This window comes from Lingula anatina, chromosome 2 (genome assembly GCF_051362555.1).
Source record: "Lingula anatina isolate TDL-2025a chromosome 2, LinAna3.0, whole genome shotgun sequence".
Taxonomy (NCBI): Eukaryota; Metazoa; Brachiopoda; class Lingulata; order Lingulida; family Lingulidae; genus Lingula; species Lingula anatina.
In genome coordinates, this window is record NC_141768.1 from 37,061,935 (window position 1) to 37,084,494 (window position 22,560).

General features: G+C 33.3%; 2 protein-coding genes across 3 annotated transcripts in view; one reads left to right on the top strand and one right to left on the bottom strand.

Moving 5' to 3' along the window:
* The window catches only part of LOC106154849 (cleavage and polyadenylation specificity factor subunit 2), a 103,283-nt gene that overhangs the window by 37,950 nt on the left and 42,773 nt on the right, over window positions 1–22,560 (top strand). The gene's annotated exons all lie outside the window — the stretch shown is intronic.
* LOC106154852 (prolactin-releasing peptide receptor) lies at window positions 1,460–21,746 on the bottom strand. 2 transcript variants are annotated; one of them, XM_013529366.2, is made up of 3 exons: window positions 21,432–21,746; window positions 21,060–21,086; window positions 1,460–5,571 (listed from the first exon to the last, which is right to left on the bottom strand). In XM_013529366.2, exons 1-3 carry the CDS (start codon window positions 21,491–21,493, stop codon window positions 4,227–4,229), a joined length of 1,434 nt encoding a protein of 477 aa, XP_013384820.1. In that variant the 5' UTR covers window positions 21,494–21,746; the 3' UTR covers window positions 1,460–4,226. The 2 variants fall into 2 exon arrangements, 1 of the variants encoding a protein (XP_013384820.1); XR_001237549.2 differs by lacking the exons at window positions 21,060–21,086; window positions 21,432–21,746 and having other exon boundaries at window positions 1,460–2,541; window positions 3,944–6,375.

The window sequence follows — 22,560 nt, forward strand, 5'->3', positions numbered from 1 at the left end:
ATCCCTTAATTGTCTCTCTGCCTACTGGCGCCATGCCTGCAGAGGTCTAGCAATTAAAGCTAAATTAAAATGCTTTGAGACACACACAGTAGAGGCGTGTTTTTCAATGAGTCCAAATCATATTAGTGAAGAACCTTTGCAGCATGGTCCAGTTAACAGCTTCCTGCTGAGGCACTCCTCCAGCATTGATTGGCAGTGTATTATTTTTGTATATTGATGGCATGAAGAATATTTTGATGAGAAAATTAACAATAGAAAATCATCAAATATTGTGTGTGTGTGTTTACGAGTGTTGTGTGTTCCCACCTTTGCAGAGAGGTCACAGTTAAAACTTAGATCAACACTAAGCTATTTTGAAGCCCTTCTTGACAGAGACCTTTGTAGGTAGTGCATATTATTTTTCCTTTTTGAAAAATATCACATCAGTGTTTTTCAAACTTAGACTGGGTTCCCATATCTAGATCGATATTACAGGTTCGATCCATCTCTGAGGGTTTTCCTCGTTAAATTGCTTTTAGCTTAAGTGACTTAGATGACTGGCACTCCTGCTGAAGCTGCTAAATGATAAGTAATTACCCCTTAGCAGCTTCAGTAGGCATGACAGACATCTAAGCCCCTTAAGTTAATTGCAATTTTGCGAGAATCCCCTTAGAGATAGATTGATCCACAGTTTGTACGACGGGGTCTGGGAATGGTTCCTTGCAGAGTTTTACTCAATAGAACATCATAATTGTTATATAGGACAATTAAGTTAAGAAGAGAAACATAATATTATAAAGTAATAAATGCAGTTATATAAAAGCAATTGATCTGAAGTAAGGTTATGACTTGATCTTTTCTATAGGCGAATATTCATAAAATTTCAGATGCATGATTTATAGTCACAAAAAATATAATTACAAAAAATTTATTTCTATATAGTATTTGTGGTGCTTTTACTGCATAGAATAGAACTATAGAGGAGCCTGCCTTTTCATTTTGTTGCTACCACTCAATAGGAATGCTGTCATTTTAAGAAATGATGACAGTATCTGAAAAATTCATTATTTTCCCCCACATTAAAATGTGATTAATTTTTAAACCAAAGACTAGATGCACAATGACATTCTGGTAATGGGTTTGATAGATGAATAATTCACATTTGCTGCAAATGCAATATTAAGATTCGTTACAGCATATTTTTTTGGCAAATGCAATATTAAGATTCTTTACAGCATATTTTTCGTATTGGCTACATACTTTGCATTGTTAATATGCATTTAAAAGTACACTTCAATAAAGTATGTGCTCATAGGTGTGTAAAGAAGCTGTTTGATTTCTTTTATTTTTGTAACTTATGCAATTCATGAACTATGATTACTTGTGACTTTCCCAATATTAGCTTGGTAAGCACTTTGATTTGTAATCTTATTATTTATTTTTTCAATTTTAGAAAAAAATGGAGACATTATGGACACCGTATTGTTGAAGAGGTTTTTATTCCACAAGTTCTCATAACATAACTTTTTTACAGATGCAGCTGATCAAGAAATGGCCAAAGTAAAACTTTGAATATATGTAATACAGTAATACTACATCAGTAATAAAACATGTAGTAAACCCTTTTCAGCTGTATGACTCAGTTTGGTTTATCTAACAAACATGCTTAAATAGATTTTAAGATAACAGATAAATATGATAATAAGCCCATGCAAGGCTCACTTCAACACAAATTTTTATCCAATTGTTCAAGTGGCACTTTTATTTTTATCTAATATTTTTTTATGACTGACAAAAAAAGTCATTATTACTGGTCAGGAGCCATATAACGTGAAAATTGGATAAACAGGATGTGTTAGAGAAATGAGACACTTTTCATGAAAATATTATCCAAAAGTATACAATTTTCTTGTAGATATCTACATCATAACTTCACATGATCTTTCATCTGCCCTTGTTTTCCTGTGGCAATTTGCACATATTTAACACCAGCATGAACATGTTTTTGTAAGGTTATATCTGAAATCTAACATACGCTGTATACATCCATTTATATCTCAACATTTTTTCATTATCCTTGTATAAATAAAAACCAATCAAACAATCAAGTAACCAACGAAACCAACCAACCACAAAGAAAAACAAACAAACAGCTCTACCTATGACACCTAGCATAATTTATCGTGATTCTTTCAGTTGTTATGGATGTTACATACAAATGTACAGGAAGTTGATTTATTACAAGCTTTTTGAATTGTAGGTTCTATTTGCACACACCTATCATTACACAACATACATTCTGAAGTCTTTGCTTCAGAAAAAAGCCAGAATACAATCTTAAAACTTTGCTTCAGAAAAAGCCAGATCACCTGAAATGATTTTAATACAGTATTATTACAGGTAAAAACAGGTGAAAGTACATGTCACTACCCTGGCAGGTAGACTGTTTTCCTTCAGGGTCTTGCTGACCTGGGGTTTGTTTCACCAAGCAACATGGTTTCCAGGGACTGTTGTTATGGTATCCTTCTCTAAATTTATCGTTTACATTGAAGCTGGAGAACCCTGTAATGAGAAGTCATCCGCCATTGAAGGTTTCGCGAACCAGGTCCTTTATGTAAAAATAGCCTTATACATGGAAACCTCTTTTTTGTTGTAATTCTACAGAAAGTATCTGTATTCCCCAGAATTTTGCATTATTTGTCAGTAATCATTAGCTAATAGAGTGTTATCTCTTAATAGACTGAAAAGGTAAAGTTATGACTTGGTCATAATGGTACAGGAAAAATGAAAGTAAAAATATTTCATTTCAGTCAAATGTTACACCGTGTCCTGAACTTGCAATTGAGTATTACTGTCTTTCATCTATTAATGTACAAGCTGGACATGTGCTGCCATGAAAATTGTCACCAATGGCAGTGGCTGAATATGACAAACAAAACTTCCTTGGTTAACAGTAAACCATCCAAGTTAACAGTTTACTACCCAGGATAACAATTAACTACCCAGTTTAACAGTCATAACTACTTCTTACGTCCAGTCAGATGTGAATTTACAGCAAACAGTAAAAACAACTCTGAAAAAAATCTGACTGTCTCAGAGATGACCCAGAATAAATTGTGAATCGATCCATAATTTGGAAAAAATTAGGCCCAATACATGAACTTGAATCAATAATTTTCTTATACAGACTGTCATAATTTCAAAAGTTAGCAAACGAATAATTTGCTATTGATCCATGTAAGACAAAAGTGATACCAGAATGAGCCCAGATGTATGGTAAAGTTTTTCTGAATACAGTTGGCATACGGTTGCTTTCATCTTCACTGGAAAAATTTTTCCACCGTTTAGTTTTGACCTTTCTTTTGAAGAAGGTTGCCTAAACAGCAGTAGTCAAGTTTACAATCAGGTGTGCACTTCTGTTTGACATGGTGTTTTGGTGTTTTGCACCTTAATTATCATCAGAGCAGATGTCTTGTGTCGGAAAACAAACAGACAAAATGGAGGAGGAGGTGGAAAGGGGATAAGATGAGACCTCATGATTCAATTTTTTGGCAAAAAATGTTTACGGTTACGATAAAGAGAAATAAATGGTGTGCAAGAGGTACCAGCGGTAGCCATTCTATAAACATGTTTTAATAGAGACGTCTGTTAAGAAGATGCCTGTCAAAAAAAAAAAAAAAAAAAAAAAAAAGATCATAAAAAGAATTAAAGTTGCAAAATTTTAAAAATGGAAATAATATGGACAAAAAGAAAATAGAAAAAGCAAATTTGTAAAAAGAAAATAAAAGCATTAACGATAAGCTAGTACATCAGCTATGATACATATGAATAACTAAATTATTTGTCTGTGGGTTTAGGTTGAAATCAAAGGCAGGTGTAAGTGAAATATACATTTAAAAACGGCTATAAATGAGGTATTTATACAGAAGATTAAAACCATACACATAAAAAAGTAGGACCTTACCTTGATATGGTAAATAAGTGATACTGCAAGCTCATTGTTCCATTGACATTTTTATCAATAAAATTAATATAAATAGACATAAATGTTCTTGCCATCTAAGTTCATTTTTATATTAGGAAGATATATTCTGTATCAGTGATAGAATTTGTCAGTGTTACCCTTGGTGTGAAACCTATCTTTGGATACATTTTCAAGTCAGTCATTGGTGGCTATGAAATCAGCTACTTCAAAAATATGTCTTCATAAATTGGTAGTCTTCTGAGCAAAAAATCCACGTTGGGCACTATAGGCAAACTTGACTTCCAGTGGAGTCATTATCTTTCATGATGGCTACTGTCTCAATTTTTACTTCATGGTTTAGGCTGCCCTTTTCAGCTCCAACAAGTTTTACCTTCAGTCCGTTACATGGTGGAGGTCCTAGGAACTGCTCTTTGGGTGTAGCTTTTTTGCCATTTTGGGGCACATCTAGATAATTTTTGTTTTGGACACTTCTTTGTGGTGTCAGAGTTGTCACATTTGTATTTGATGGATATTTTGACATTTTTGTAGTTTCAAGGTCAGGTGAGACAGAAGCCTCTCGCTCCTCTGGTGGACCAAATGCATTTGATGGAGCATTAGAAGGGGCCTCAGTGGGAAGTGCAATTTCATATGTCGAGCTTCGTCGTGTTCCTGTGATTTTATCAATTATGTAACGCAGCTCTTTTCGGTAGTTTTCATTCAGCCATCCATAAAGAAAAGGGTTAATGCAAGCAGAACTCACAGCAAATGCTTTCAAAATTAAATCATACAATGTGTCGTAGTTATCAGAAGTGTTGTCTGAATAGTATAACCTCAAAATGAGTACAGTTGAGAATAAACTCCATGGCAACCAGCAGATGATGAAGAGAATCACAATGGCTGCCAAAATTTTGGTGGTTCTGGTTTTACGTTCGGAAGGTTTTTTGCGATTCTTTAATCGTAGATAGATCTGCCCATAAAGGACGATAGCAATGACCAAAGGAGCAAGAAACTGAGTGACAAAGGTTACTACAGTGTAGATACTCTTCTGATCTTTATTTGGCCAATTTTCCTCGGCACATAATACCCTCTGAGTCTCCATTAAGGCCTTGAAACTTTTATTTTGATCATCTTCCCATAAATCTGTGTAGATAAACAAGGGTATTGCAATGACAAAGGCAATCATGTTTGACATGCATATCAGTAGCACTGCGGTCCTCTTGGAGATTCTTGGCTTCATCGGATGCAATATCAGACGGTACCGATCAAAAGCAATCATCAGCATTGTTAAGGTGGAAGTATATATTGGAATAGCAAAAGATGCAAATAAGACTTTGCACATCACCCGTCCAAAGGGCCAATTTTTTACCAGTTGGTAGTACAGCTGGAGTGGAGTATTAAAAGTCAGGAGAGTTATATCAGAAATGGCAAGAGTACAGATGAAAATGTTGGTTACCGTTCTCATGTGGCGACGACGGAAGACTATATACACAATGAAGACATTTTCCAGGACTCCCATAGCTATCAGTATAGAGTAGACAGCCACTATGATCCCTTTGCTCACAGGATAATCCACCAAACTCAACCTTGGAGTGCTGAGGTTGTACAGCATATTCTGTAGCTCCTCTGGGCTGGAATTGCATAAAGAAATATCAGTTTCAGATAGATTGGTGCCAGAACACATATCAGTGAAATCAAGCATTATCCATATATTTTTTCTAAATCCAGTCATTGACTTTGTGTAAAGTTTTACAATCTCATGGTATGCACATCCAAAATGATGTCACTGCAAAGTCCCTTTTTTATAGCTATCGCTTTCCATTTCAGGACAATAGCATTGCTTCCAAGGTATCTGTTTCTGGTATGCTACATTATAGAGCTGCTGACAACCATAAAAACTTCACAGGAAAGTACCTCTTATAGCAGCAGCACTAGTCTGACTTCATTCATAGGTTTGCTATTAAGCTCCATATTTTTCATCATGATCTCCTAGTATCTTTTACTTTTAATCAAATGCAGTTGTTCAAGTTATGCCACACAGCTATGTAATTTTTGTGTTTTCACATAGTTGAAAGTATGCTGTATCAAACTACTTGGTGGACAGTAATGCCACTTGTTTTCAGTTTCCTAGAATCAACTATTCCTCGAAACTGCATGTATATCAAAATCTGGCACCTGTGAATCATCTCATATTTTCACAATCTTCATTTAGCAAGAAGAAAAACCTTGTGAACTTCAATCCAATCATTTGAAACATAAACACCAATATGTCTCAGCTGGCCTGTTTTTCCTGAACAATTATGAGATTTAAGCATGAAATTTTTTGGGCAGTCCAATGAAATGGATAGCCGCGAGCAATAATGAGCTCCTGCTGTTTTTTTACCCAAGCAGATAAATGTAAGTGTTCCTTGATAGCTACTCAGACACACACTGATGTGAAGTTGAATGCTCTCATTAATATGCAGGCAGTTGTGATCACCTGACTTTCAGCTCTACATTATACGCCTGCAGATTGTCGCTCTGCTGGAGTCTCCTCCTCTATCAATACGTAACGCTTTTCATGAACCCTACATAATAAATCTTTGACATTAGATGCAATTTTTCTTAACCAGACTTAATTAAAAATATTGGACAGATAACTGGCCTTGTTTTAAAGGATGCATTTGAGATTAAAGCTCTTCATCATAACCCCTACTTTTTACAGTCAGTTCAAGTGTTACCCTCTCATGATCCCTAAACTATACGTTTTGCACATTTAGTGATAAAAACAAAGGAGAATTGCCTTGTGCAACTTTTCATAAAACACTGAATAGAGAAACTAATGATCTATATTTATAAGGAAGTTGGTGTTGCAAACATTAAAATCATCAGGCAGATTGGAGTGAATCAAATCTTAGGAGAAAAACAATTTTTGTGATGAGATCAACTGTGTTTTCTCTGCAGGCATCTTTCGTGCTGAGTTTGATTTGCAACTTCTTTTCTTTCTCAATAGCCTCTCTGCATGCATGCTAAGAAAATCATTATTAACTCATTCATGAAATGAAGTGTATAGGAAGGCATGCTTCTCAAAGCTTAAATTTGCCAATGCGGCTGTCAATCACCTTGTGATTGACTGATGGTTCAAATGGGTTGATTTAAACATTATAAGTAGACTTTCGCCTGCTACAAATATTGGCTGAATTATTTAAGTGATCCTGAAAATGGTGTAACCAGCATAGAGTGAGATTTAGGTAAATAGCAGTAGCTTGTTTGGTTTCAAAGTTTCCACCTCGTTTGCATGTTTTTGATCATAATCAATTTGCATCTCTGTCAGATATTAGATAACTGCATAATTTTCACCTAAGTTATCCTGTTTGGTACATTGACATATCTTGTTATGAAAAGTTAAATAACTGACTGTTAAATGACCTAACTATACAGTGTACCTATTCCTTTTTAAAATTGACAAGAGACTAAATAGCACGTGCCATACTGTTTTTTTTTATTAATGAGATTCTCTTTCAAAGGACATCAACCTGTGTTTTGGATAAAACATTGAATGAACTCATACATAGTAGAATTTTGGCTTCTGAAGTCATTCAGTGCAGCTGATTAACAATCTTGTTATTGGAATCAAATCAGATTCATATCAATATTTTTGGGTAAAGCATCAGCTTGTACATTAATTGGCAGATATATAAACCAGATGAAATGACTTGGTCAATGATTAGGATACAGAATTGTGCTGTCTTTGCTATCAATCCAGTTAAAAAACCATCAGCAATGATGTTCATGGACATTCCAAGCAATAAACATGAATTCCTTGGAAGTGATCAAGAGATTCAAGGATGCCCTCAGAATACATCACCGTATGTAATTGCATTTGTTTGCAGAAAAGTGGAAGGATATTCTCAAGCGAGTCATTTAAAAGTTGTTTCTGTTTGTTTAATGCTCTTCCTTGCAGTGATCCATTAGTTGCAATTGTTTTTGTGTGATAGCTCATGCAAAGAAAACAGTGATGAAGAACATTTTAATCAATTTTAATTGATTTACCCATGGCATAACATATGTTTTTATGCATTTGTACAAACTCGTTGCTTCCTATATTTTTTTTTAGAGTTGCTTCTTATTATCATACACACACATGCACACACACACACACACACACACACACACACACTGAGAGAGGGGGAGAGAGAGAGAGAGAATTAACTTATTATTGCAGGGATGGAAATATATTAACCTTGTCCAAATGGCTATAGAAATTAACACTCTGGTTTGTGAATAATGTATTGTTCTTGTACAAAAAGGACGCAGAAAAATTATTGTATTTTTGTATTACGGTACCATTAGGTCAAATTTCTGACACGTTAATAACTTTTTTCATTTTTTTTTTTTTGACAAGCGAAAGTACTTGATAGATGATAATCTTAGTGTATCTTAATCTATTAAGAATTATACCACTTTGGTAATCTTATTTACGTGTATCATGTTGAATGCTAAAGATGTGAACAACGATAAATAGTTTCTCTGAAGCATGCAAAAAGACTTCATTATACTACATTATCGGCTCTAATGTGGGACTGATAAGTGTGCTTTTGCTGTTTGATGTAATTGAGTATAAAAATTTATGTTAATTTTATAGCGGTTTTTGATCAATTAGTGTTAATTTTAGATAGCTTCACATAAAAGTCAAACTCATTGTTATCTAAAGTTATGGCATACATGAAGGCTATTTATACTGTGGGAGTGAGGGAAAAAGTACTACTTAGAAAATAGTTGTAGAAAATTGGACGCAAACTAGTAACAACTACCATGGCATAAGATACATGCAGATAAGATGGGGTCAGAAACCCAGACTTCGGCAAATCTGCACTGTTAAAAGATCAGTGGCAATGATGAAGATATAGTGATGGCAGACATTTGTAAGTGTACAACTGACAGAACACCAACTAATGGTTGATCATCAGAAGAGTTTTTTTTCCAAGAGCAGTGATTCTCAGTATAGTTTGATCCTCAATACAATGTAGAGATGGTCAGAATGGAGATTCCCGATGTAGAGATCACTGGTATAGAGACATCTAGTGGAGATCACTGGTATAGAGACATCTAGTGGAGATCACTGGTATAGAGACATCTAGTGGAGAGTTTCATAGTATAGAGTCTTTTCCTAGCATATAGTTCCCCAGAATAAAGATGGTCCCCATGTGGATCCACACACACACCATGTTCTTTTCCTTTGTCCTATAATTGGTTTTCTTCAACTATTATTAAGGTTTTAATACACATGAAGGCCGGGTTATATATAGAACGTGCCAGATGACTGCAATTTATGACCAATTTCAAGTTATTGTGATAGTTGGGATTGTGTTCTCTTTTTTCGTTTTCTTAAAGAAGAAGGAAAGAAAATAGTGGCATTTCACCCTGTACCAGAAGGACATGCCAGTACAATGTTAAAGTGGAGAATGATATTGCGATTCATGTACTTGTACATGAACATATTATGAGGAAAAAACAGATAAAAAAGAATGTGAAAAAAAAACAAAAACAAAAACAAAATGATGAAGTGTCTTGGGAACTGAAGCAAAGAGGTTAAGGCACTCAAGTCATGCTTTTAGCAAGATTGAATTGTTGCATTTCACTGCTGTCAAATATATGAATCTTAAAAGACTATCTCCAGACATGCCACCAGTTGCTTTGCAGTTTTAATATTAGAAATTTAAACCATCTCCAAGAATATTACATATCTATCATAACCTGCGTTGGCCTTGTTAGTACATAGCTTAAAGCCAAGATAAAAGAGTCAAACTACATCTAACCAGTCTGTAATAACTGTTGTATGAAGGAAGAACAAGCACATATAAGTCGCTCAATGTCAAGGGTTCGTTTTGCTGCTGGGGCATAAGCTACTGTAAAACACTATTTCCGCAGCTACTTAATTACATGATTTTTCCATTTAGACTAATACACGGGTACCTTTATTGCTCAGTTCGTTCATCAATCAGCTTTGACCTCTGATTGCACTTATTATGCCATATATATATATATATATATATATATATATATATATATATATATGCTTATCACACCATAAGCCATAATGATAAATACATAAATGAATAAAAGTAAGAAATGAAATATATGAAAGTTTAAAGTAACTCATTTGAGATTGATATTAGAACTTTACACACAATAATTTTATATGGGTAGGATAGCTTGTGGAATATTTAATTCTTCTGTACATGTATTAATTTTTCCTAGTGATAAAAAACAACATTTATTAAACAAAGATAAAAAAGAATAAAATAGAAATTGTTAATATGGTTGAAAAACTGTTAAATATTGGAAACACCATGGCAATGATTAGACCTACATGTATATATCATTTAGTCGTGAATCCTTTACTAAATAATATATACTGTGCTCATATATATTTATTTTTTTATATTTTACCTGGCTGAGGTCTGGGCTCTCAGAGTGTGGTCTAGGTTTAGATATTTTCAGTGTCTGATGCATTACAACTCACCGGTTGCATTCTGTCTGATTTGATCAAGATTACTACCCTCTCAAAACTTTTGATGACAGACAGATATTCTTAATAAACCATATCACCCAGACTAGATTGCAAGAATTTGAAGGGTGTCAAATTTTCAAAGAAACCCAGGTAATCACTGTCAAGAACTAGATGTCTGCTGACATCTGATCTTTTTACAGTTTGCTGGGCATTAAATTCCTTTTTTATATATTTGACACCCATTTCCATCGGACTCTTTGAAATGGCACAAGTATAAAAAGACTGACAAAAGCGAGCACTAATAATAGAATCTCCGACTTTTTCATTTGTCTGAAATCTATTTTACTTTGCCAACAACTGACACCATGTTTGTTCTTAAAGATAACTATGACTTTAGCTGTGATTGACCTCATTGAACAGGTATAATTGTACATTAATACTCTCAAATCTTTTACTCAGTAAGATAGAAACACTGGTATATTCCATGTGTTTTAGCATGCAGAATCATAAATCTGTTTTAAGATCCACTTCGTGATTTTTGTTGAGATTCCAAAATGTGTTAGATAATTACTGGCCACCAGGGACTGGCCATGGGCACTTATTGATTAATTGGCACTTAAACAAGTATGGTTAATGTCTATTTGTAATGCTTATATTTTTTTTATGAACAGACCAGACTATATAAGCAATCAAGGTGAAGGTATTATTTTCTGAGAAAAAGATCTACAAATTAGCTAAACATCTCATTTGGGTAATTGCCTGTCTAAAGAGCAGGTGTCTCTGGAAACTAATTTGACTGAAGGGCCATTTACCTATCAAGTTGAATAATCTGTACAGGACAAAGATAATTTTAAGAAAAGTGCAGAATATTTTGAAGGTCTCCAGCTTCACCTTCATAAGTTGCTTCTCTATACTTTGATATTGAAGGCCACCGAAGAGGAACTTTGGTGTTTGTAAATCCATGCAAATTTAAAGCTGTTCTCATAATATGAAGATTGTTTTGTAGCAATTTAAAATAGGGCATTCTGGCCTGATATTTTTTCACCAAGATTTTTCAGACACCACCTTTACCTTACAAGGAACATGCTATGATGCTTTATTTCAGTGTAAATGAAATAAATGAGCTGATAATAGAGAGATGTTTTTTTTTAGTAATTTAGAAACTTGTAGTACAGAATTGCAGTTTATAAGGCTTTAGTCATTTCTTTTATCAGTGTATGGAGATATTTTCAGATCACAGTGAAAAAGAATTTTGTCCTGGCAGCTTTAGCTATGTGTAACCTTATATTAAACTGAAAATAAAAAGGAAATGGAATGTGTGTACACTACGTACCTCCCATGTGAAGATTCCCTAAGTGGAGAATTTCTATGAATCAGAAATTTATAAAAGACCATCAACTTTGGATGGCACCTTATTGCTCTGCTTGAGGATATTTTGATCTAAATTATTTTGAAATTATTCTAGCACAAAACTGCTATAGTATGAGTTATTCAATTTTAAGTGGCAAGTGGCTTTGATTGTACCAAATCCATATCTAACAAATTATATTGTGTCTGAAGAATGTGTTCAGATACAAAGTTTAACCCAGATTTAGTTGGGTTTGTGCATACGGTAGATGATAGATTGAAGATCATATTATGCTATTATAGATAGAAAGTGAGGCATCAGTCATGGATTTACCACAAAACTGTCAAGAAGCAGTGACAATTAATATATCAGACAGATTAAAATTATGGTAATCATGCTTCAAATAGCATTGTCAGGTTCACTTATTAAAAACCAAAAGTACATATTCCCTAGCTTCTACTGCAAAGACGTAAACGTAATGGGTATTTTTAAAATGTGCGTATGATGGATTATATTTTCATCTGACTTTGATCATTAGATATTCTGATAAGTATTTTAAAGCTAATCACACAGTATACATACTCATTTCTGTTTCTCATCTCTTAAATTGTTTGATAAATTAAGGCAAGTATGCAATTTTTTTTTGACAAATGGTATGATTTTATAGTTATATGAAGTATATCTTCCCCACAGTTTGTCTTTAAGTAAAGGGAATAAGAAAAATTTGTATATTTGTCATTTTTTTAATTCTAAAATTTTGTTTATTTGTAAACTTACAGATACCCTTGCCAAATGTTATAAATCATCTAAGAGCTGGCATTTATGCCATTTAAAGAAATCAATAGAATTTTGTTACATTATTTTTTCTTCTAAATATGTTTGCTACTTAAATTATCAAATATGCTTTTGATCTTAAAATAGAAAAACTCAAATGTAACCCTATCAAATGTGCAATAGAACCCTATCAAATATATAAATTGTCTTTTGAATAAAAAAAAAAAAAAAACCGAGAAATCATATGTTCACATGTTTCCTATGTACAAAGCTATCATTTTGATAAAAGCAATATTTCTGTTCCGTCTCTTTAATCCTGTATTACTTTCCAATTACCTGTGAAACCTGATTTATAGAGCATTGATATGGAACTAGAACAAAAGTGCTTGATGATAATTATACATTTTATTTGGTGCCCAAGTGAGAGAGAATATTAATTGACATTTACAAAGTCAATTGACCTGTAGTGATTCAGAAGAGAGTGGCTATAAGTTATTTAACCCAATTTCCTCATCCTAGTTCATTTCTCTCTTCAGTCCTCATTTTTTACCATGAGTTTTTATCCCAGCTGAGGATGATCCTGTTTTCCTAGATACCTGTGTTATCTTCAGCTGGCCCTGAACTTTACTGGCAAACATTTTATCTGAGCCAGAAAATCAAATTTTAATAACCCTGGGCCCCAATCTTGAGAAGGCTTCTGTTTAAATGTGGAGACGTGGATTCAGAATGGGGAAAATTGTGGTTGATCAAAATGGGCTCAATAATGTTTCCTTTTCTTCCATTTATTAAAAAAAAATGTAATTTGTTTTTCAAGCTAATTTAAAATCTCTCTCTCTCTCTCTCTCTCTCTCTCTCTCTCTCTCTCTCTCTCTCTCTCTCTCTCTCTCTCTCTCTCTCTCTCTCTCATGCAAGCATGCATGCATGCATGCAGTGATATCCTTTAGCTGTATGTAGTCTATCTGACTAGCACAAAAGTTTCATATGGAGTTTTCATTTAGATCAGTCTCGATAAAAACAATTTTACAAATTTTACAAATATATTACTAAAACTGGGCTGAATTTGCCTAGAAGTGCACAGTGCACATGGTGCTTTGACAATTGCTCTTTGAATCCATGACGTCAGTAATTAAGCTTCCTAACTTGATATTAAAGTTGTCTATAAATGTTACAGGAAATGAAAACACTTTAATTAGCTCTGTATCTAGAAAGCTGGATGTACATGTGGGAAGCCTCTTGTCACATTAATAGCATTTATCGTGAATGTTGCCTCCCCTAACCTACCAAACTGTCTTCTCCAGAGACAAGTCAACAATCAAAGAAAGTTGGGATGATTTTTGTAATGAAATGGAAGCAGTATTGAACAAACTCTTTGAATAAATATTCTGAATATGTATGTTAAAAAAATTAATAGCAATATTATTTGCTCATGCGATTTTTGGTTTCATATATACCCTTATCAATTTTACTGGGATCTTTTTTTATCATTGTTTCATTCCAACATCACTTATCTTTGTTGATTGTTACCCTGATAAGTCTTTTTATTTTTAGTTTGAACCTTTCATGGTCATAAAAGAGGATCAAGCTATCGCCTGGGGAATCCTGTTAATTCTGCAAAATTACACCAAAAAGAGATGTGTTTAACTAAATGTTATTTATGTTTTTCATGATAATGGCTTGAAATGTTCACTGTTAATAGAAACAAATATATATATATATATATATATATATATATATATATATATATATGCAAGTGCAATCCAAAAATGTTTTTAGTAAATAAATATTTAATTTTCAGACCACTCATGGATTTCTGCTCTGGGTAAATTTTGCTCTATTTTCTTTTTTTAAATTATTACCTTTGAATTGAATTTTCATGGAGTACCAATGATTTTCAATGCCGACATAATGCTTAAAAATGGAAATATATTGATCTTTTAAATAAAACTGAATTATCAATATAAATTGAAAAAAAAAAAAGAAAACAGAAGTTACTGTTTCTGCTGCAAAGTATCATCAAAATTTCTGTGGCATAAGTCATCTTCACTTATAAAACATTACTGTTATGATTGCCTTGCAGTAAATTGCCAAATCTCAAGATGATTAGTTAAAAATACTGAAAATGGAACCATTTAAAAGTAACTCAAATTGCATGGGCCTTTCGGGGCCTTCTGACCAGACCCCCCCCCCCCTTATTTGAATTCACAAAAAGACATAAGGAACAGTGTAATACTGTCTGTAGATGTAATGATCCTTAATGGCCTTACTTACATGTTACGTTAATGAGGTTATTACCTCCTAAAGATCTAGTTAACAGTGTAAACTTAATTGGCAGTGCTGTTTGTGTTTTAGGGCATAATCTTCTTTCTAACGAACAAGAGATAACACTACAGGTACACACCTAGTCTTACTGATGGAGATGAAACTGCATATACATTTAGTTTTTCTTGTCTGTCTGGGATAAAACTAATCGATTCTAGGAATTACTGGGAATTTCCTGATCATGGGTAGTTCCTGAGTGTTGTAAATAATATATTGGAAGATAACGAATTCTGCTAATGAAAATGTTTCCTGCATCATTCTGCCATTTAACATATAAGCCATTGCATACATAATATATGTTGGTTAAGGTGTGTGTGTGTGTGTGTGTTATGTGTGCACGCACACGTGCATGTGCGCAAGAGTCTTCCCACACTTTTGTATTTTTTCCAAGTATCCATGTACAAACGGTTTATTTTATGTGTATAGATGATTTACCATCTTTAGGGAAGATTTGAAAAGATTTGGATATGTGTTAATGATATAAAACTTGGTAATATGCCTGTACAATGTAGGTATACAGCATGAGATTGGTAGATTTAATCATGGAAGTAGTGTTTCTATGATTTAATCTTCTCTCAGCAAATAATGACATGTTATATATATTTTAATATGATGCAGCAGACAGTACAAATGGTCTGACCTTATCATAAGTGTAAGTTTAAAATGTCATACCATAGTTTCTAGATTTGTCTATGTCTTATTTTTTATATTTCTACATGCACTCTATTGTGTTACCAGATATCTAAAGTAGTTACATTTTCATGTTTCACCTGAAACAAATATTTCTACTATATCTAATAGCAGCAAGCATGTTTACATTTTTGTACTTAGATTCACAATTTATAAATAAAAACTACTTCAGTGCAATGGGTACAAAATAAGTCTCAGGACAGTGATGTGTTAGAGAGGACAAAGCAGAACAGCCTGATTGTTTTTTACTCCCACATCTGGATCAACAACTTGACAGACTTGATGAAATGAAGTTTGACTTGATGTGCCCTTTTTTCTGAAATTAAGCACTATAAAATATATAAATAAGAAAAAAAATACTTTAGTCAGCTTTTTGAATGATTAGTAACAGTTTAATAGTGGTGGAGTAAAAAGGTTTAGGTGAAACATTAGTCTTTTTTATAAAAAAGAACTATTTAAATTGATTGTGACTCCTGTGAGAATGTGGAAAGAGTACTTGGCTAACTAATGCTTTGATAAGACCTCTTACTGGCATACTTATACTGCTGTAAATCTGCAATTTGTATACTCGTGAGACTAAACATATATATATGCCTTCATACTATTGGAATGCAAAATGATTATTTGATTTTTCCTATTTGTATTAATATTCTTGTTAAATATAACTTTATCCACGTAGTTTTGCATGGCTAGACATTTTTCGCTGTAAACATTCAACATGCCATAGCCCATAAGGTTCTGGCTGTACAACACATTTAGAAAGGAACAAGCTATTCCATTTTTGTGGGTATAAAATATTGGGAGTGTTATTAACCCCAAATGTCCCACAGTAATTACTTTTGGGGACATTAACTTTATATTCCTTGCCATTATGCCATGACTTGAACACTTAAATTGGAATTTTTTTCTATTAATGCGGTGAGGAGACCAGCCGATGAGCAGTCAAATTGGCACATCTTTTCTTGTGACCTTGGCCGTTACTATTATAAACAATGTAGAGAAAGCTAGGAGAGTGGTAGTGAGTACTGATAAGCAGACAGCAGAGTTCATTCAAAAAGATCAAGGTCAAACTAGCCTTATTATCGACAATAGAGGCCTTCCTATTGGTTAGAAGGTATAGATTGTACTGCAAGGAGAAAGTGTTAATATGTGCTTTTTACTGTCAACTTATGAAAGTTGTCTCATTAAGTACCGCTAAGTGACTTCAGTATTTATTATTTTAGACTTTTTTTAAAGCAAAATCTTTAAACATAAATTGCACTTGCAATTATGGAAATGGTTTGAAACAATATCGAGGAACACCTTATTGACTATAAGTGGCAGAATCTGACCAAGACTGGATTTGGTCTAACTGAAATAACCAGTTGACCAGTTGTCAAGAAAGCCCCCAGAGGGCATCTTATTGAAAAAACCAACCTTTTTTCATTGCTTACTTTGTTGTTTATTGGCGAACATAGCCATAACACAGTGCAGTATAAAATGTACTGCATGAATTTTTTGATGAGTAATGTCATATCTTGCAAGTTGTGGTTGGAAAACCTGATACATTTAGTGAGGCGCTCAAGCATTGTAAAGCATGTACACTGAACACGAAATCTTTACATCGTAGAATTCATCCTACTGGTAAATATACTTTGTTTTCAGAATGCATTATCTGCATAGCCATTATTAGTGTGCAGCCAACTAAAAGACAATTATATTATTTTAAAACTGTTTTACAGCTCATAGCAAGTACAGCATACGATGAGAGTGTACCCTATTACAGTGTTTGCAGTATTCTCACTGTCTAGACACATCTCTCTTACCGCAGACATTTTGTAACTACCTTTATTATAACTGTCTCCTATGTACACCCACACTTCTCTGTTATCTCCTGGATTATGGGACCTAATTAGCTTTTTATTCCACCACTAATGAATCTCAATGCAGTTGAAATTAGCATTAAAACAAAACAAAATCAATGAACTGCAGGAGGAAGAACAGATGGTATTTACTTTGATGTTAGTTGGAAAGTTCAGGTACTTGCCTAAAAAGGCCAAGTGAGCATGAATTTTTGTACACCTGAAGTTAAAAACACATCATGCCATAAAGTTTTATGAAATGATTTTTATTACAAAGGGATGTAAGCAGTGTTGATAGATTGTATATGGCATCCACCCACAATCCTGAGGATATAATAAAAAAGGGTTAAAAAGTTACAAGAAAAACAGAAATATAATAAGCACCTAGTTATTCTTTCAGTGAATTTTAAAACATGTTATATTGTCAAGATTTATTCTTATAACAGAGCACAATTTATTTTACAGAGATGTGACTGCAGGAATCGTCTAAAGACACAAATTATATTTCACAACAAACACATTTGTCACTATTGTACTAGGCATGCAAATGATTCATCAACCAATTTTTTTGGTATGAATTTAGCTGTTTATTCTAGATTGTTATTTACTAACATTCAAGACAGATAAGGTTCCAGATATTGTTATTCTAGTTGCTTCACTGAATAAGAACAAGGGTTATCAAAGTAGACAGTTTTCTACACGGGTTTCTGCAGAGCAAGTGACTAAAACAGCTAAGAAATAGATGTGCATTGACTTGTCCTAAAAATAAAGATTTAATATTGAATAATCATATTTTCTTGTTTGTTTTTTTTTATCAAATTAAAACAAAATATATAATTTTAGTATTGATCAGGCATAGTTAAAGTAGGTCATGTGTGAAATTCTTCCATAGATATTCATACAGCATACAGCAGATAAATTGGATGATACACCTTGAGGATTAGGCCCTTGGAACTCTTTCCCTGCCTGTGATATTGCAGTGCCGTTTCTGTGTAAAATCTGAGAGATTGTTGCTGAAAGTGTACCACTGTGGAAACAAACCTAAGGGATGGTTTTGTGATCTATTAGGTTGTCCAATTCCAAAAATAGGCAACTGCATTAAAATATAAGACTAAAAGCAGTTGCTGTAAGCTAATCATGATTCAAGGCCTGTATATGCATACTTACATGAGGCAAGTCAACTGACATTTTCATGTTATTTCAGATTTAAGATCAATTTATAGAAGGATGCAGTTCACTTCTTAATTTTGTTTCCAGATATGAAGATGTACAAAGACCAAAATACCTGTTAAACATCAGAATGTTGCCTTGTCTGACATAATGTATTGGTATATGTGACAAAAAAGAACTAGTGGACAGTGGTTTTGCAGAGCCCCCTTCGCTGTATATAGACAGGAGTAAACTTTCAAATTATTCATCTGAACCGAGTTTGCTGAAAACTGGATAGCAATATCTTTTGTATACCACTTTCCATTGGTAAAAATTTTATTCTCCTGTTGGTAAAATAATGTTTTCTAATCCCTAGATACTTATTTTTGTCTCTGATATTGCTATCCATTGGTTAAAAATGGCTACTATCCTCCAGAGGATAACAGTTTTAACCAATGGATAGTGTTATCCATAGGATTGTGAATCCAGTGTTGATGAAACTGGGTCCTGGAATTTTAAAAGAATACCGTAAAATAAAGGTAGTTATCTTTTTATTACTTGTGGTATGCCTTAGCATGATAACATTGTAACTTGTCATGATACCTTGTACCAATGACCTAACTTTGAGACATGTAATGCCAACATATGATATTAAATATTGTGATCAAAGTGGAAAAGTAAATTTTCATTGATTTATGGGTAAGGGTTTAAATAACATTAGAAGGCTGACTGAGTGCAGACATTGGCCAAAAGCAATTACTTTGAAGTACAACTAAGTTATCAATATGGGAACTAGTTCTATGGTTGATGAGTATACAATCTGGTGGAAAAAGATATTGATGACCTCCCAGTCTTTTTATGTTAACAGACTTTGTTCACTGTCTGGGGTAAAACAGCTTATGCTTAAAAAAATGGGCATTTCATTGAAAATACTTAGTTGGCAATGTAGGATTAAAAAAAAAAAATGGCATTCATATAGATTTTGTTATACTGTCTGCAGTGCATCAGTCCTGCTTGGTCTCAAATAGTGGTAATGTAAGTGTGTCAGGTGTGCTTTTTGGTGTATGTGACAAAGCCATCAAATATTCAAAACTTATATGATGTATTTATAATTAGTTGTTGATTTCATTATAAATTATCTCTATTGAAGAAATAATCTTCACCATTTGACTTGAGAAGGGAAAAATATGTTTTCAGAACACATTATACAATCTTTCTTAATTCCCCAAGTGTGAAAGTACTCAGAAACACGAACATTTTAAGATGAGTAAAATCAGGTTTTAGATTAGCAAAGATAAGGTCATCAGTTCATTGTGACTGGGCCAATGGAAATGCTAGAGCTTTAATTGCTGCTTTTTATATTGAATTTTGTTAGATTAAGGCTAATACCTCAGTTAGTGCCCTAACTTATCATGAGATTCTTGGGAATTGCTCTGTCATGCAACTTAATAATGAACACTCATCTATTATTATGTCAGAAAGATAATATGGGGAGAAAAAAAGGAGACAGCATAAGAAAGAGAATGAGAAGTAGACCAGAAACCAGACAACTACATTACAAGTGTCAGGAGCTGTTTTCTTATTATGAAGTTACATTTGGCCTTGATGTTATTTTTTTTTTTTTTAAGAAAATGTCATGACGCTTCATTGGTTGGTATAAGGGTTAATATTTAAATAAAAATAAATAACTTAAATATTGCAAATGTTTCTTTCCAGAAAATTAATAGAGTTGTATTTAGGTATCAGTGATAGTCCCAATCATGATCCCTTGCTATGAAAAGCGAAGGAAAATGGTTATGTAATTATTTTGCAACAAAGTGCGTTCAACATACTCCTTACTTGACCAGAAATAATCAAATCATGTGTCCTCAGATTCAACTTCTTCATATATTAATAAGCAGTCCAGTGATACCATTACAGTGGAAGTATTTAAGGTTCTTTAGTGAAGCTATTTATGTTGTAGTTAGACAAAAACAACGTTAAGGCCAAGACCATTAGCAAGAATAGGAAAATCCTTTTGTCAATATCTTTAATTAATATTTCCATGCAATGTGTGTGTGTAATAGTGTTGCTAGGTTATAGATAAATAAAAGTTAATTTTTTTTCAGTTATATTGTTTGAAACTGAATATCAGTGGATTAACCATTATATGCACCCATACCTAATTACGTTTTGTGTCATACTGTTTGTGGTAAGCAAAACTATAGATTTTCAGCCTTATTTGGTTTTGCTATACCTAGTTGTACACATGTCGAAGGAATTTACATGCATTCATGAATGCATTACTATCCCTAATGAATATTTCATCCTATTACAACTCCATTTGTGAAAGACTTTTACATTACATGTAGATTATATATGGCCTCAATCACTGCTATAAATGAAATTATTATACTTATATGAATTAAATTGCCGTAACACATTTTTGAATATGCACCTTTGTGTCCATGTCTTATTGCTACTATGAAAAAATTAATATATCCATATGTATTTTGTGGTAGTTACCTGACACCTGTCCAGTTTCCCTGAAGACTGGAATATAAGTAAGAAGCAGGAGTTACAGAAGGTTTTATGAGATGTACACCATTCAGAAAATAATATTTAACAACCACTAAAATGTACATTTCTTTGAAAATTGTCACACAAGCATGTTATGTGTTCTAAAGTTATCAAGTACAAATGCCATTTTTCATGAGTTTTGATTTGATTGACATATCTGACACCTTAATAGGTATTATTTGATTGATTTCCAGGATTTATTCTGTTACACATGCGATCATTTTCTATAAACCAATGACTGACAGAAACTTTGATACAAATTAGAACAAGATTGTTTCCAAAAAGCTCATGTTTTGGTCACCGTCAGGTAATGCCTACCTATGCACAACAGTGTGCGTTTCTCTGCCTCCATTGTGAATGTGAATCTCGCTGTAACTCATCTTCTTAATCTAGTGAAATTATTAGGAATTGGTACCAGGTAGTAAGTAAGTAAGTAAGTAGGACGCCTCTTGCTTGTGTTCAAAACCTGTTGCCTCCCCAGTCTACAGCTATCAGATTGAGTGGTTTTACTGAAAATGCTGTCTGAAGAATCGACCAATCTCATACAAGCACGGGACTGATATGTGAAATCAATGTTCCAGCAGAGAGAGGGATAACATACATAATACAGATCTGCAGCATCATTTAAATCCTTTTTTATGATTAAGAGAATCCACAAAAGATTGTAGTTAATGACATGATCATTATCTTATAGTTAACATGTAGGTGTGTGTGGGTTAAAAACATAAAAAGAACACTTAAGCAACTCTTTAGAAATGGAATGCATGGGTTCTTTTTAAGCAACAGCTTCATTTTGCCTAATTCCATTCTTTTGATCCACAAAAAATGCTTGAATGTTCACTGGATTATTAATTGGATCATAGACATCTTATTATATAACACCCAGGCTGAAATTATTGTTTAATTGCTGCCAGCTGTCAATTCACAGTTAAGAAACTTGGATACAGTGATAGTGGCTGTTTTACCTAGGCCATGATAATTTAGTGAAAAATTTAATCACTCTGTTTTTTTTTTTCCTTGGGCAAATTAAACATCTTTAACATTTAGAGAAGGGTCCATCTGTAAACACGAGCAATATGGATGGTAAAAAAGAATATCAAACATGGGATTAATTAAAAGAAGGATTTATTTAAAAAAATGAAAATAAAAAAATAGATAAATAAATAATAAGTAAATAAATAAACTGCTGTAATATCAGATGCTTTTGATTTTACGAGACAAATATTGTCATCATTTAAGATTTCAAGGGCTAGAACATTTTAAGTACAGGGTATTCAATAATTGCTACTGAAAAAATAACTTGGCCATACAAAAATAGTAGATACTGGAAACCTTCTCCATGTGTTATTTGTGTGATTTTTCAGAAGATTGAAACTTGGGGTGTCAAAAACGTGACCAAGCTTGATTTAATTACACTCAGTGGCCAGCTGGGGTTAAATTTGTAACT

Excerpts from the sequence above, each read along its gene's own strand:
- LOC106154852 (XM_013529366.2), bottom strand. The coding sequence starts at position 21,493 with ATGAGTTACAGCGAGATTCACATTCACAATGGAGGCAGAGAAACGCAC. Across the intron at positions 21,087-21,431 it reads ACGCACACTGTTGTGCATAG|TCTTCAGGGAAACTGGACAG; the intron begins GTAGGCATTACC and ends CTTATATTCCAG. Across the intron at positions 5,572-21,059 it reads GGAAACTGGACAGGTGTCAG|CCCAGAGGAGCTACAGAATA; the intron begins GTAACTACCACA and ends ATGCAATTCCAG.